The sequence below is a fragment of the Mustela nivalis genome, assembly GCF_964662115.1.
Source record: "Mustela nivalis genome assembly, chromosome: 13".
NCBI classification, from domain to species: domain Eukaryota; kingdom Metazoa; phylum Chordata; class Mammalia; order Carnivora; family Mustelidae; genus Mustela; species Mustela nivalis.
The window spans coordinates 74822799-74839564 of NC_139032.1; the positions used below are offsets into that span (position 1 = coordinate 74822799).

Consider the following 16766-nt stretch of genomic DNA (forward strand, 5'->3'; position numbering starts at 1 on the left):
TTTTCTTCTTTAACACTTTTTCTAGTTTTTCTCTGACAGACTTTCCTGATTTCCTACATTTTTCTTTTCCCTGCCACCTTTCTTGAGAAAAATGCAAATTTTGCTCCATTCTTTTGGATGGCAGTAAAGGGTCCCTTTTGCTTCTGAAGCAGAAACTCTGGGGTATTATACTTCAAGCTCAATGGTCCTTTTCAACAGATAAGGGGCTCCTTCCAGAAAAGATGGATGGATATAAAGGTAGGTTGGTGTAGCTAGAAAAATCTCACAATTACCCCAATCAGGAGAGGAGGTTGCCATTTTTTAGAAGTCCTCACCAGGTTCAGGGACAACATCTTTATCAATAACATTCGGGGCCCTTAATGGCCCTCCACAGAAATGGCTCCCTGAGAGGCATTTGAAGGAGGGAGCAGAGAGAGATCATGTGAGAAAGGACAGCAGCTGGTCCCTGACCAAATGGCCATATCACCATGACCAGTGCACGCCAATGGAATGTTTGCTGAATTCACAGCCCTTCCCTATAGGAAATGAGAGTTGTATGTTGTTGATGTGTTGTCAGTCTTAACTTGGATGGAGTCAAGCCTGGTCAGAAGACTTTCCAAATTCCAGGAGGCCTCTTAGATTTGTATGGTCAGTTGGGCAGTCGTTTCTTTTACACATTTCAGATCCCACAGTTCACTTCATTTGGGAATGTACCTTGAACCTCCTCCCCAAATTCCGACTCCGTTGAGGTGACATGCAGCCAGATCCTACTAGTACCATCAGATTTATACTGGCATGAGGCGAGGGCCTTCCCTTTGGCTGGGGGCTTCTACCTGGAATCTGAATTCACGGGTCTGGGACAAGACATCCTGGTCTTCTGAGATGGAAGAGATTTTGGAGAGATTCAAATCCAGCCCATTCATTTTCCAGACATGTATCCAGAGTTCCAGGGAGGGGAAAGGAATAACTCCAGGTCACACAGTGAGCCAGTTAGTGGTTGGGCCAGGGCATAAATCCAACCCTTCTGATGCCCATGTGGGGCTTTTCCCACATACTGCCTTGCTTCCCTGCTTTCTGTTTGAAAAACTCTTCACTCAAAACTGTTTGTTTGTTTGTTTTTTAAACCCTGGAGCTGTATCTTTCCAAGAGACAGAAGGAGAAGCATAATATTTAATACCCTTTGTGGTTTCAGGCTTGGTCTAGAGTTTTCTTTTTGCCCAAGTGTTTGGATGGATGAAGTACTGTATGGTAGAGAGTGGTTTTCTTCCTGAAGGCCAGAAGAAATGGTTCAGTCTGAACTACTGTATAAGAAGATAGACAACACATTCTCAAGGGGAAAGGTGTTTATATCCACATACTGGAATTTATCCACCTTGACTGATATGGTGGTGTTGACCTGGAGGTACTCCAGCAAGAACTGAGAGAGATTTTGGTATATATTTTTCGTTTGTGCTCCAGACTCACACACTGTCACCAGAGTCTGCTTTTTGACATCTTGGTTGATGAGAAGCTCCAACTTCAGGTCAACAGAATGTTCTGGGCATTTCACGAGAAATTGTAGTTGGCAAATGATAACATACCAACCTGGGAACTGGATTACCAGATTCCCATCCTGATATATGACTCCACGAACAACGCCATCTTTGTTCCAAGACAACTTGGATTTATTTATATGCTTTGACACTGGAGAGAAAAGGACAAAAAGAATTACTGGGCAGATCGCAAAATAGGAAGTTTTTATTCAAGGTTTCCCATTCAAGACCCATGTTTTCTAAAACATTGCCTGCTGTTCTAACCATCTGGAATCTCTTCCATGTTACTTATTTTAGATGCTGCTTAATATTCAAGGCACAGGTGCAAAACTACCCCTGTTTCTCTTCTCTAATGCTTTAAGCTGGAGGGTCAAAACACATATGGAAATGGAATACTACCTCTTATAGAATTATTTTTCACTTATATATTATATTATTCTTTTCTATTATTATTCTGTTATTATTATAATTATTAAACTTCCCCTTTTCAGACCCTGTGCTCCTGGACTATATTCCCCACAAGTTCTGGACTATCATGTTCATTCAATCAATCAATCAATCAATCAATCAATGTTTCATCACTAAGGGGCTACTAGTTTATAGGCATTGCATCAAGTATCTGAGATAGGATAATCAGTTTTGTTCAATTAGTAACGAATTTAGGCATCAAGATATCCAGGAGAATTTCAGTCTTTTGATTTTCATAGCAAGATGCATCCTTTAGCAATTCATTGTCTCATTTTTTTAATGTCTTCCTTTGGGCAGCCAAACATAATTGTGTAGACCCCGCCAGTGTTCAGTAGGGGCTCTTCCCAGCTGGGGTTTTTAGAAAGCAGAGGATGGGCAGACCGTGTGGGCCGCTATGTTTGCATGGAAAGCCAAGTCTCTGTGAGTCCAACAAGTGAAAATCAGCACTGATTAGTCAGGGTGCCTTTCAGAACTGGAAAGCTGGCCTTCGTTTTAATTGCCTCCATGCCTTCCCTTTAAACCTTGTTGCAATTCAACTGAAGGGTGAGAACTAATCTAGCTGCAAAATTGAATTTTCAAAATGGGCAGAATGGTTATTCAGAGAATCTTGGCCATCCTCTCCGTATCTCGGCTTTCCCAGCCTAAGTGCCTTGAATTATTTCCTTTAGAAGTGGCCTCTTAGCTGAAGCACACAGCAATATGCAAATAGACTGTGTGCTGACATGTTCATTAAGTTGTCAATCAGGGGACAAGGCAAGTTCATGGTTCCCTTGTGAAGAACCTGACAGAGGCAGAGACAAAGAGCTTGTTTCTCTTCCATGAGGAAAAATACTGTGCACTTGGCTCCAGACTTACACGTGGCTGAATAGAGAAGGGGCCCAAGGGTCCAACACAAACGTCTTTGGAGGCCAGGTTGACAACACAGAAAAGTGAAGGAAGTTTTAGAAGGCCACAGGAAGTGGCCTTCAGATGGCTAGAGTTTCTAGATTCATTACTGACCTTGGAGGTAGGCCCATGACTTCCTGAATGGAGACCTTTCCATTACACATGAGATGTCCTCTGAGCAATTTCCTAAAAGTAAGGAGATTACACATTAATTGTCTTTCTCTGCCCTGGGTACTGGGGACACCAGTTCTTTTTCCATGATACTTGGATGGAGACAATTAGTATTCTGTTTCCATTTGGGAACCTGTTTGTTTCTCATTTTGTCATCACATATTTTACGGTTCTTTGGAATTGGCTGCTTCCACAAGGACTGGAAGTTGGGGGAAGGAAAGCAAAGATGACTTGAGCTCCCCTAGGTATCAGGTGCCATTCCTGTGCCTACTTACTTCACTTCACTCTTGCAGCAACTCTACGAGAGTGGTATTATTAAGTCTTTTTTTACAGATGGGAAAAATTCTGGGCACCAGACAGATTAAGTATACTGTCCCACCTTACCCAGCTGGGCAGTGGTGGTCAGAACGAAAGTTCCAGTAGTGATTACTGCAATTCTGCCTTCGACAGCACACCAGATACTAATCTGTGCACTTTTACATGTTTCTGCTGATCGAATTCTCCAGCTAACTCTGCAAAGTGGATGTCCTGATGCCTAGACGGAGTCAATGACACAAAGTCAAGCAAGTTGGTGGTACTGTTGAGATTCACCCCCATATCTATCTGATTCCAGAAGCCAGTTTTCTTCCTCCAAGCCACTTGCTGGACAGTGGAGATAAACACATTCTTGTACTCAATTTTAAGAGGATATAGGATTAAAGAGATCTAAGCAGGAAGCCTGCTATCTGGAGCTTCCTTGGCAGGGGAAAAAGATGGTGTTTATGTCATCATGGTATTTAAGAAACAAAAATATTTTTAATATATGCACCAGTGATACTGGCTTAGGAGCTTCTTATTATAGAAACTATTTTATATGCAAAGAGCCAAGTTATACATTTCCTGTAGTGACTCATGAGTTCAACTTACTCTGGGTGAATTCCTACTTCTCTTCGGACGTTGGTTTCCTGTCTATGCAACTGGGAGGTCTAAGACCTGACATTGACATCTTTTTGATGATGTCATCAGAGTGACCATTCATTCCATCCATCAGAGACAAGGCATCCATGGGCCTGTTGGGTTGAAGCAGCCACACTGTGATGTGTTTGCTCCCTGGATCTCTGAGTGGTATCTATTGGGCTCACAAGATTCCCCCACTTGCATCTCTGCCCCAGGCCTGAGAAAATCCCTCCCCGGCCTTCCTCACTTCCCCACAGGAGCCTTGGAGAGGTTGGAAGTTAAGCAAACAGTTCCCTCTGCTGTCTGAACTAGCTCACTGCTAGCAGCAACCCCTGCAGAAGCAGGCAGCAGTTTTGATCCTTGTCTCTCCTGACCCATAGATGCTCTGGCCCAAAGTGTCTTCTTGGTGATGAGGGCTGGTAGACTAGTTGCCATTTTTTGATCCCATCTCTTTACCTGGCATTCTTGTCCTGCCTACTTCAGCTGCAGCCCACGCTCTTGAGGGATTAGATTCAGGGATACAACATGGCGGCGGGGTGGGGGTGGGGGAAGGGCTCATTTTCTAATGCACTGTGAGAGCTGTTAAGAGAGTTCTCCCCTGGCCAGCCTCCCCTTTTTAGGGATGTAGAACATAGAGTCAGAAAGCATTGTTGCAAAGGCAAATGTGGCCTTATCTCTTTTCTGCTGGGAGTCCCTTAGGGACTTTGCTATGCCTGCTGGATCTGAGCCAGATACTCCATTGAAGTTCACCGGTCCCTAGTGTTCTGTCCCTCCTGCATTCTCTATTCTTACTCCACCTTCCCTCCTTCCCTTGAACTCCTGATCCCTACAGCAGTAGCAATAATGCAGACAATAAAAAATTGCTAACGCAGACTGAGTGATGGCCATTTTCTGGGTTCTCTACTAAGCATGCTATATTTGATCTTTCTCTTAATTCTTATAGCCACCCATGAGAAGGGTACTACAGTGATTTCTTTCTTTCTTTCTTTTTTAATGGATGCACATAGATTTTTAAAAAATTATCAACACATATGTATTATTTGTTTCAGGGGTACTGGTCTGTGATTCATAGTCTTACACAATTCACAGCACTCACCATAGCACATACCCTCCCCAAAGTCCATCACCCAGCCACCCCATCCCTCCCACCCCCCCTCCATTCCAGTGATTTCTGTCTTGTACTTAAGGAAACCAAGGCTTTCAAAGGTTAATGACTTGTTCACATTTGCACAGCTCATCAGTGAGAGAGTAAGGTTCAAACCCAGGCAGTCTGACTTGAATGGCCTGGGTCGATTGCTGACGACTATACTGGTGTTTGGAGGCACCATGGCCCTCAAACATGCATATTGATTTGCCTCTCCACCTGGAAGCCCCCCTTTACTGGGGAAGTTATTCCTTATTTAAAGCATGGCCTCGAAGTCATCTCTGACCCTCCCTCTGTTTGCCTATTGGCTTCCTCATTAGACTATGAACCCTCAGAGCAGAGACAACTATTTCTATATCCCCACTGCTCAGCCCAGAATATGCTCTGTAAATATTTATTGAATTGAATCATCTCTTCTCTCCCTCTTACTTCCCTCAGTGGGTGTCAGCTGCGTTCTGGCATGAGTGAGTCTAAATGGGGATGCTTAGTTTGTCTTTCCCCTCGGGCCAGAATAACACCTTGCCTCATTCCCTCATAGTTCTTCAGATTAGCGTAGATTAAATGGGAGGAGAGGACTCATGCCCTAGGCTGAGGCCAACACGGATGCCAAGACCAGGTTCTGCTCATTGGCTGGAGGCCCCCCTCACATCATGTCACTTGTGGTGGCATCTGTCAGGTGAGTTTCCGTAAACAGGCAGGTGGCCGGAGAAGGACAAGCCTGGGCTTGCCTCTCACACATGCAGGTTCTGTTTTTCCTTTCCCCTTTGGTCTTTGTATGTTTGGTTGGTTGACCTCAGCTGTAATTCTGAGAAACCCAAGGATGGAAAAAAAAAAAAAAAAGAACAAGCCTCATTCTGAAGCATTTGCATTTCCTGAAGTCAAATGGCAAGGTGTATTTTAATTCTTCTTTAAGAATCTTTTTAAGCAAAAAGTGGTTTCAAGCAACAGGAAAAAAACAGGTAACCCTCTCCACGAATGGCATTGCTGAAGCTGCCTGAGGGCAGGGGGCTGGGAAAGGGGACACTGGAAGAGCTGTTGGTGGGAGGGGGTGGCTGAATGTGCAGAGGAGCCCAGAGGAAGGCATGGCTGTTGGCGATTCACATCTGACAGACTGTCAGCAGGAAGGAGCTGCAGCCTGCTCCGTGGGGCCCAGACATCAAGGCTTTATGTGGAGGTTTGAAGAGACGAAGCACTTGGTTCCTGACTAGCATTGACCGTGTGCGCATTTCTTAGAGGAGGCAATAGGAAGACCTCTAAGGACACACACCGCACTGTAAATCACAGGGCTGGCCGCTCAACTCTTTGACCAGTTAGTGCTATTCAGAGCTGTGCTGGGCTGTTTTGAGGGTCATTTTGCCAGCCATGTGTCACCCTCTAGGTCTGTGATACAACTTTCTCTTTCGGTTATGAAAACAGGAAGGAGTGATTTGTAAATAGGTGGTTGGACCTGTGGCAGGAAGCCTGTGATGTGCCTTGCATTTTTGAATGCTTGGAGCACGGGCAGCAAAACATCTCCTTTCCCAGCTGAGTGTGTTGTCTAGAGGGGTTTAGTTGAAAGAACTTACCACTCAGTGGGGGATAATGAGAAATGTTTGCAAGTCAAGGCTGAGTTCATGGCCTGGGAATTAGAATCTAGGAATCTTCCCTCTTTGGGTCCTAGTGTCCTTAGTTAGATAAAGAGCAGTGTGGGTTTGATGGCCTAGAAGGGCCCTTCTAGTTTATTCTAGCTGGCTGTGTAGACTCAACTGTACATGGTCAGGCTTGCTGCAGCAGGGGGAATGCCAGTCCCAGTTCCAACAATCTGTCCTTGTGGGCATGTTGCTCTACCCCATCTAGGAGACTCTCTTCACATATTTAAATCTCCAGACACCCACAGTGGTGTCTTGAGAGTGTTTTAAGTCTGGGGTCAATTTAAGTTATGAACAGGCTGGTTCTGTAAGGCTTTGCATGGCTGATAGAAATGGAAGTTCCTGGAGAGGTTAACCAGTCCAGGCTTGGTAAACATATAACCTATGTGCTCTTCAATGTTACCCCCATGGCAGGCTTGTCCTAGGTCACCCCATGAATTAGTGACAGAAGTAGGACCAGAGCCTAGACACTTTATCCCTTCTATGGAACATTCCATCTTTCAAACAACTTAAGTGCTCTGTGAATTTCTCTGAGGACCAAGGCCTTTAGATGGGCAAGATTTATAAGCCCAGACTTGGCCCCCTCTAGGATCATGGAACTTTTCTGGGCATTGTCTGGAAGCCTGAAGAGAAGCATGTGTCAATAAAATCCTCTTGGCCACTTCTACAGAAGAGAGAGCCAGAGAGAGAGAGAGATGTTGCCTAGGATGCTCGAACAGACCATGTTCTAAGGGCACCTGGATGGGTCAGTCAGTTAAGCAGCTGCCTTCGCCTCAGGTCATGATCTCAGAATCCTGAGATGGAGCCCTGCATCGGGTTCCTTGCTCAGTGGGGAGTCTGCTTCTCCCTCTGCAAAGCCTCCCATTCCTGTATTCATGCTCTTTCTCTCAAATAAAAATCTTAAAAAGATAAGAAAAGACCAATTTCTAGGAAGCAGCATAATGGCAACCTGAAGACTGGCCACTGCTTTGGGATCTTAAAATGTTAGACTTGAAAGGACCATTTGACGCAAACTTAACCAAGACCCTGTTCTGTGAGTGGGGACATTAAGCCCAGAGGAACTGATGGTCTGGCCCAAGATAGGTTCAGAGGACTAAGAGTCTCCTGATTCTTAGTCCAGCTGGGGCTCTGTCCTCTGGCTAGTCCTTCCACGGTGGAGGAAGGGTTAAATGTAGGAAGAAGTGGGTTTGCAGTCACCATGCACACTGGTCTGAAAACTGATGAGACAACTGGAGGTGCTGGGAAAAGATGGCTAATGAGCCTTCTGGACTCCCTCTCGCAGACAAATGCCAGCAGGTGACTTTAGGACCATGTGCTGAACCCTGCCAAGTCATAAGTCATCAGCCTTGATCGGGCTTCCATCAAGATTCAGCAATGCCCAGAGTGATAAAACAAACCAGGCCAACCATTCCGGCCAGACAGTATGTGGTCTGAGTGCCAGGCACCTTCCAAGCAAATATTCAGACGAGACAAGATGGAGTGCATCTGGGCTCCAGTCAAGGTTTTTAGCTGTTACTTCCCCTTAAGGACCGTCAGTTACTGCATCAATAAAGGTGGTTGATAATACTCAACCCAAATGAAAGGTTGTTGCAAAGACACCATGAATGTAAAGTGTCCAGTGTAGCATGTGGCTTAGAGGAGACATTCAGGAAATGGTAGTCCCTTCCTCCTCTACTCTTCTTGTCCCTTGTTAGACAATTAACCATGCCCCTCGGCAGAGTGAGCTGGCTGATGAAACACTCATTAAAGCAAAGCTCATGGCATTATCTGATAGACTGAAGTTTCTCAACTAAGCACATAAATGTTTGAGGCCATCTGATGGCTTCCAGATGAGTGTGTAAAATGTTCCTTCCATCTGCTGAAAATATTTTAAGCCTTCCAAGAAGGAGAGGAATTACCCTAATGATGGCATCTACCAAGGTCTTGGCTGTCCCTTCCTCTGGCAGGATATCCAGGAAAGTCCCAACAGTGACATCTAGGGGGCAAGTCTCTCCAGTAGAATTTATCAGTAGAATTTGGAATCAAAGGGAATCCTTAACCTAAGGATCGGTTCAGCAGGCTTCAACTAGACCATTTCCTCGATGCCACAAAGCCAACTAGTGATAGAAGTTAGTGATGGGTTATTTGTTCAACAAAGCACAATGAGGTGACTTGGGATTTACAAATAGCACTCGGGGAATAGTCATCCCCACATGTTCAGTGTCAAGCACAGGGAAAGTGACCAGTAGGCACAAATGGCAGTCAAGCTGGAATTCATTTGAATTTCTTGGCAGTTTTTTAGAATTTTGGCGTCTTTTCCATTGTGAGCTGTTGTAGTTTGTAAGATCAACCTATCTGACCACCTGACTTAATATAAATGCAGGTGGCATTAATTTTATTGGGGGGGTAGATATGAGGTATATAAAGTGTGTAATCCAAAAGGTAAAGTGAATCTGAAGTCACATGGTGAAATCTGCTAATGTCTTAAATACTCTTTTTAAAAAAACACCTCCTAGCTATTCTAGATGCAAAGGTATGACAGTGCACTTGGGAAGTTAGGCTTAGGATCAAGCAAGCTTGGCCTCCCTTTCCTCCTCTGCTACTTCACTAAGTTGTGTGGCTTTGCAGAAGTCACTCAGCCTCTTTGAATCCTCCCCCAAAGGGAGGATAGTAGCAATCTGCCTTGATGAATTGCTGGAGGGTCAGAGGAGATCATGCATAGCTATGAGCCCTGTGCCCACCACCCAAAGGACACCAGGTGATGGCTGGCTCCTGCCCCCTGGTGCAGGACTTGTTTTGCTCAGCTGGTAGGAACTCAAGCCAACACAGGTGGCGACCAGAGAGCTTGGGTGAAATGCATCATCCTACCTTCCCTCTCTCCATCCATTTCTCCCTCCACCCTCCCTTTCTCCTCCTACCTCTTTTTCTCTCCCCTTTCCTTCCCTGAAGTATTGGAAAGATGGGGATTTCTTCTAGATTGAGAGATTTGTAATCTGTATATGCTAAGCTCCAATACAAATTTTCATATGTTTTCCAGTGATCCGAGTGTTTTTTCCTCTCCTCTCCTCTTGTCTCTGGACCCCTCTCCCGCCTCCCTCACCTGTCCTCTCTCTTCCCCCTCGGCTTTCCTTGGCAGTAGGCAGTGGGGATGAGAGTGCAGGTTGCTCTAACACTCTGGATGGCCTCTACAGGACTCCATTCCCCTTCATTCTGAGCGGCCCTTTTCCTAGTTTATTTCTTGCGGAGAGATTCCCGACTCCTGTTAGCTCTGCCTTAAGCAAAAGTCAGTCTAAGAGTGCGTTTTGCATTTAAAGTAAATGGAGAAGCTCTTCAAGGCCTGTGACTCTCTGAAAAGCAATGTGCCCCCTGAGCAGAAGTACCCCCTCATGCTGTGAAAAATTAAAAAAGGAAAGAAAAGAAAAGAAAAGAAAAGAAAAGAAAAGGCTCACCACAACAGGTGGATTGGGCAATCGTGAACCAGGTCATTCTATCTGGTAGACGTAAGGCAGGTCTCTGCTGTTTGCAGTGGTTCTGGGGATGGGGGAGGCTGCTGCTTCTCTGCCAGCCTCTTCTGCCCTCAGTGTGGCATCCTGATGGGGACGGGACAGCAGGGGTAGCCCTGTGCCCACCACCCAAAGGACACCAGGTGGCCTCCAAGGATCAGTTTCATCGCCTTCAAAGGCAGTTTTTATTGCCTGTGAGTGGGTAGGTTCACCAGGCACAAACAAGCGAGCAAGCCTTACCTGATCTCTTTTAATGCCCAGATTTTCTTTTTTAGCAGAGGGGGTGTGGAGGAAGGTAATCTGCCAAGCCACGTAAAAATTGTCCATTGTTAGAACTCTAAAATACACCATTTGTCTAATTCCAGGAATGTCAGCCTCAAAACAAAATCCATGCCAGGCTCAGGTCATCTGGCTGGTTCTCCTCACTCTTGACATTTTAGACAACAGGACATTCCAGGCCCCTGAGAGGGAAAATGCATGGCTTCGAGTCCCAGGACCGGAATGCAGGTATTCCAAAGTTCGACTTGTTCTCTGTCTTTGCTCCTGTCTCCTGCTGGGTACTGGATTCAGGAGAAAGTTGTCAGAGGAGGGCAGGGAATTGGTCTATTCACTGGTTCCCTTTCCTCAGGGCCTCCAGGAACCTGTGGAGAGGGGGTACCCCGTGGCACAGGAAAGGCTGACTTCTTCTAACTGGAGGCTGTAGGGAGGGAAAGAATCTCCCAGTCTCACGATGCCTTAGCCGCAAAGCGAGGGTTTCAATTCTCAGCTTCCAAATTCCCTACGTGGACTCTTTATGACCCCTACCACTGCAGAACTCCATAACAAGAAAACAAACAGCTGTGGGAACAGGTGATGAGGAAGCCATAGTGTTGGAAGGGTGCCCAGCCCAGGGGAACCAACTGGTACGGGTATTGGAAGGAAGCACAGGGTGCTGTCCTAAGCACCTGGCAATACAATCCTGGATAAGCTAAGACGGAATGGGGCAAGACCTCCAAATCCAGGCTGACTCCTTACTAGCTGTGTAATCTCAGGCAAGTCAGTCAAGGTGGCCAAAACCATTCTATGAAATAGATGTCGAGCTTGTGGGGTGGGGAGTGGGGAATAAAAAATGGGGAAGAAAAAGAGGTAGATTCAAAATGTGGCAGAAGTGGAAAATTAGAGTAAGAAGTGAGGAGAAGGCGGCCAGCCATCCCTGGAGCCCGACCTTGGCTGCTCACCCTGTGGGGGATGGGACAGAATCATTTGATTTGGGGATGAAAGAAGAGTGGACTCCGTGTCCAAGGGGCATAGGCTCAGCCAGGTGGCAGATGAAGGTCATGTTTGCCGTTCCTTGTCACCCTTATGGTGGCTCGGGGTGAGGGGGGCGGGCATCCTTATTAACTCCATTTTCTAGATGAGAGGAGAAAGGGCGTGGGGCAAGGGTCTCCTCCCTGTGGTCCTCCTGGCCCACAGTCCCTGCTGAACCCCCAGAATGGCCCACTGTGCCCTAAGCACTGTGGAATGAGGGTGACGTAGCAGTCTGCCAGTCACCAGACTCCTGGCTGGTATACAAAGCTCATGCTGGGACAAAGAAATCCTTCCATAACAAAACAAGTTGGTTTTTCTGTGGTTGTCGTGCAGCCAAGTGTCGTCCTGTGTTAGGGTACCTTTGTGCATGTACACGGGCCTGCCTCCTGGGCTCTGGGCCGCTGCCTGCCGAGGGTGTGTGATTTGCTTCTGCTAGTGGCCAAGGGCTCCCTAGACCATACCTGGCTTCTGCCCTTGTCCACTCCAGTCACAAACGACATGTGGCTCCTGGCACCCCTTCCCAGAGCTTTCTGGGAGATGGCTCCCTCCCCTCTGCCAGGTGTCTCTCAATGGCTTTTGAAAAGGGGCAATTGCTGCTTGTGTCTGTTTAAAAGGGGGTTTACTGGGGAAGGAGGCTGTGGATATAGATTCCCTCAAGACTATTGTTGGGCTTTTTTTCTTTTCTATTTACATACTGAGCAAAAGAATTGGAGGGTCATAACGTGTCAAAGTTGGAAAGCCCCTTTCATTTAATTTTAGTACACTGGTACTACGTTACAGGTGAGGCCCAGAGAGGAGGAAGACTGGTCCAGAGAAACACAGCCAGCTGGCAGGAAAATCTGTTCCGGAGCCCTTGCTCCTTGGCAATATTCTTTCCATCTCACCCCAGAACTGTGTCTGCAGCTGGCCAGGTTAGGAGAAAGGTAGATGTACATTATATAAATAGGAGACAGTCAGGGAGCATAGCAACAGCCGGCCATGAACATTTCATGGCTGAGGAATGTCATTCAGGGAAGAGAGAGGACTGGATTCTGATCCCTGCTCTGCCATCAGCTTCTTGGGTGACCTCAGGCAAGTCACCCTGAGGGCTTGGACCTCAGCTTCTCATCTGCGGTAGGGAAATACGAACCCCCACGTTGCTTGCTCGCAAGGTTAAGGTGAAGATCAAGCCAGGGGAGGCACGGGAAGATCCTTGACAAAAGTTCCATAGCCCTGGTGGAGATGACTGTTAGCATTTCTAAAATCTGGCTGCAGAAACGCTGAATTGCCGGCGGAGGTTGGTTTTGGATTCGTGCGTGTTCTGATACAGCGATGGCCAAGATAAGAAGGGATTTGATGAGGGACCTAGCCCACGGCTCCCACGGTTTGGGGTTTCATGGACCAGAGAAATTTACACCCAGAGGAAAATTCAGTGGCCAATACAGAGTGGGCAGCTTTTGATTTAGTCTCTTGTGCCCTTTAAAACAAAACAGAATAACTCGGACAAAAAGCAAGTGAACTTCATTTGCATCTGTTCCAGCTTCATGTTGTAAAAGAAAGGGCCGTTCTATGCTTTCAGAAAGGAAGGATGTCCTCTCAGAGGAAAAGAGCACCCCTTATATTAAAATAGTTGTTGGCTATGGAAAGAAGGGGCTACCTTCTTCTTTTTCCTATTTCACCCTGGGCTGGTGAACACCAGCATCGGGCCAGACCGGCAGTCGGAGTCTCTGTGCTTGGCCACCTGTGAAGGACGGACTCTGCAGGTCAGGAACAGAGATCCAGACTCTCTGAGGTCCTATTGCCTCATCAAAACTACCCTGGTCATTGAATCGTGTTCCTGTTAAAGACTGCCTCTCCCTCTCTCTTCTCTCTCTCAAGACATGAGAAGTTCTGGTCTTAACTTGGAAGATCTGGGGGGGGTATGTGGTGGTGGGATAGTGGGGGTGGAGAAGGAAAAATGACAGTGGCTCAGTGTGCCGGGATGTTTTGCAAAGCTCCGTGAGAACGTGCGTTACACGTTCTGACTCCCAAACCTGTGCTGTTCCCTAAACAGGGCTCTCAGACTCCGTCTGCTCTGTGCGTCACAGCCAGCCTCTCGCCTCATTCTAGAAATAAAGTTGCATGGACCCACAGCTGTGCCTGCTGGTTTTCAAAGTCTAGGGTTACGCTATACCACAGAGGCATTATGGGAATTGAGGTCATTGTGAAGTAACTCCAGCCAAGGTTATAGCCTATTTTTACAAGGCTGTAGTTATTAGTCTTCCTTGAAAGATCCAGAATGCTTGTGTGTTTGCGGCTTTTGCTTCTACTGGCTAAATGTCTGTGTGATAGATAGCAGGAAAGGCCTCCTGAAGAAAACTCCCTGTGGGAGGCTGTTGGTATGCGGGGCTGTGTTCAGACCCTGTGTCCCACAGATGCCCTGGTGTCTCTAGCGGGGTGCCCACCATATCCCACCCTTTCTTCTTGACTTTTTTCTCTGAGCTGTCCGGTTATCCAGCTGTGATGCTATCTAAGTTCTAAAGGTTATAAGGCAGAGATGGGTTCATGTTCTGGGGTGGAAAAAAACCCAACTTTGGCTAAGAGATGGGGACATCTGGGTTCTGGCTTTGGCTCCATACGACCTTGGACATGACACTCTACTGGCTCTTATTATTCCTTTTCTGCGTGAGGAAAACATTCACCAGATGATCTCTGGTGTTACCCTCAGTGTTAAGCTACCTCTGCATATCCCCTCTGGGCCTCATAGAGACAAAGCGTTAACTAGTGTGTGCAATGGTAGGAAAGGTGAGGGGGAAATCTGTTTTTACAATCTCACCTTCATTAAGGCTTTTGGATACTACATGTTACTTAACGATTACAATATGCCAGTGGCCATACCAAGCAATTTATGGATGAGATCTGCTTGCCTTCTCCAATTCCTTCATGAGGTAGGTAGTAGGTAGTATTATTCCCATTTTATAGATTAAAAAACTGAGGTTCCGAGGCAGGACGGAGAGCCAAGATTCATACATTTGCCTGACTCCAGATCTCAAGCTCGTAACACAACTCTCCCTTGCATGCCTGTCCATGTCCATGCGATGGCCTATGGCACAGGTGGAATTTTCATTAACCAGAGAGCTGCGGGCACCAGGGTACCATACGAAGGCTGTTGGGATGAACGCAGTTACACCAGCTCAGCTCTGAGCAGCCTTCACCTTTGCCTCCATTGGCTTTTCTGCTGGGCACTGCTAGGATGCTTCTGGGGGTTAGTCCACTATGATGTCATATGGATGATTTAATATACATCTACTCCCAATTCCAAGGTCTTACCTCCTTTAAGGGGGAATTTTCCTGGTGGGTTGGGAATGGAGTCCTGGAAGAGAAGAAAGGAAAAAAAAGGCAGCGTGAGATCATCATCCAGTGGAAAGGATTCATCTCTTTCTTTTCCATTTTGGTTGCCCTCCAAGTGCGATGCAATTTAGAATTCATGTTCCATTTGACTCTTTTTTGTTTTTAAAATTTTTAAATTTTTTTATTAAATTTATTTATTTATTTTCAGAAAAAAAGTATTCATTATTTTTTCACCACACCCAGTGCTCCATGCAATATGTGCCCTCTATAATACCCACCACCTGGCACCCCAACCTCCCAGCCCCCCCCCCGCCACTTCAAACCCCTCAGATTGTTTTTTAGAGTCCATAGTCTCATGGTTCACCTCCCCTTCCAATTCCGCCCAACTCCCTTCTCCTAACTCCCCATGTCCACCATGCTATTTGTTATGCTCCACAAATAAGTGAAACCATATGATAATTGACTCTCTCTGCTTGACTTATTTCACTCAGCATAATCTCCTCCAGTCCCGTCCATGTTGCTACAAAAGTTGGGTATTCATCCTTTCTGATGGAGGCATAATACTCCATAGTGTATATGGACCACCCTAATGTTTATAGCAGCAATGGCCACAGTCACCAAACTATGGAAAGAACCAAGATGCCCTTCAATGGACGAATGGATAAGGAAGATGCGGTCCATTTGACTCTTAAAAAAAAAAAAAAATGAATTCACTGACCCAGTTTACACAGGGCTTTCTCGTTCATTTGCTCAATAACTTGCCTATCGGAAACGCAGTCTGAGGGTTACTATCCACATTTTACAGGTGATGAACTAGGGGGCCAAGCAGGGTGAAAGGAAAAGTTTCTGGCGGCTCTGGGGACCGGAATCTGAAACTCATCGCCCTGTCCAGGCCTTTTTGTTTTTGCTTCCACATTTGATATTTTCCCCCCTTCGGTCAACAAAAGAACAAGCAACTGTGATATATAAATATATGTGGGTTTTTTTCCGTATTTGATTCATCAAACGGTGAAAGTATGCTGAAAACATACCTGGGAAGGTACATCTCTCCCTTTCCTGTGGTTGGAAATTCTGAATTAATCGAATGTTTATAGGCCAAGCGTTGTGACGCAACAGTAAATAATGAAATCGGGTCTCTGCCGTCAGGACCTTATTACAAATTTATATATGATTATAATATCCAAATATTTATAACTATATAACATAAATAAGCACGAAGGAATGTTATATATTTATAAATTCACATTATATTTCATATTATTTATTTTATAATAAACATAAATATATATAGAGATATTTATACAGATATGTAAGGGGTTGATAGAAGTAGATTGTCTTTGAAGGGGGGCTTCCTGGGCTGGGGACTGGAGGGACTGATAGGGAGGTCTTGTTGCGGTGCTCTGAGCAAGAAGGCAATAGAAGCATATGGGCACACTTCTTCACCCCTCACAAATCCCTCAAACACGGACGTCCTCAACCCTAGCCTCCCTCCCCTTCTCCCCAGCTCAGCCATGGAACTGCACCTCAGGTGTCTTGCCAATATGGAATAAAGTATCTTATTTCTCTTTTGACTTGTCTAGGTTGGGGTCATGTGTAATTCACTGGACTGAAATACTAATAAAGACCTAGAGAGGGTGTGACACTGATGTGAATGAAAATCACTCCCACATCCAGAGCAAGAAGTTAGCATCTGTGCACATCTTACTTCCTCAGAGTTCTGTCTGAACACCCAGGACCATCTGGAGTTTCCCTTATATTCCACCATTTCCCTGGGGGCTCTGTCCTTTGCCTTCCCCTGATGGCTCATTTTCTGATAAGTGGATCCCTCCTCCAGCCTAAGTGTGTTGTAATGAACCGAGGAAGTCTCCCGAAGGCAAAGCCTTGGCATACCCCTGCCGTGCAGATGGCAGAAGTCAGTATTAACTTTTGGCCTTCAGTTTTTCAG

The 16766-nt window shown here is 46.0% G+C and overlaps 1 protein-coding gene and 1 long non-coding RNA gene across 2 annotated transcripts in view; one reads left to right on the forward strand and one right to left on the reverse strand.

Moving 5' to 3' along the window:
- LOC309847165 overlaps positions 1-16766 on the forward strand; it is a 110208-nt gene that overhangs the window by 92801 nt on the left and 641 nt on the right. The window contains exon 3 of the long non-coding RNA XR_014302351.1: positions 10591-10732. This is a non-coding gene — a long non-coding RNA (uncharacterized lncRNA). The remainder of the gene's footprint in view (positions 1-10590; positions 10733-16766) is intronic.
- Positions 1-16766, reverse strand: part of TNFSF8 (TNF superfamily member 8) — a 26252-nt gene continuing 9486 nt past the window's right edge. The window contains exons 2-4 of the mRNA XM_082697128.1: positions 14801-14843; positions 2979-3050; positions 1-1662 (exon numbers count right to left, since the gene is read on the reverse strand). Of these exons, the coding sequence (XP_082553254.1) occupies positions 1268-1662; positions 2979-3050; positions 14801-14843 (510 nt within the window). The 3' untranslated portion in view covers positions 1-1267. The remainder of the gene's footprint in view (positions 1663-2978; positions 3051-14800; positions 14844-16766) is intronic.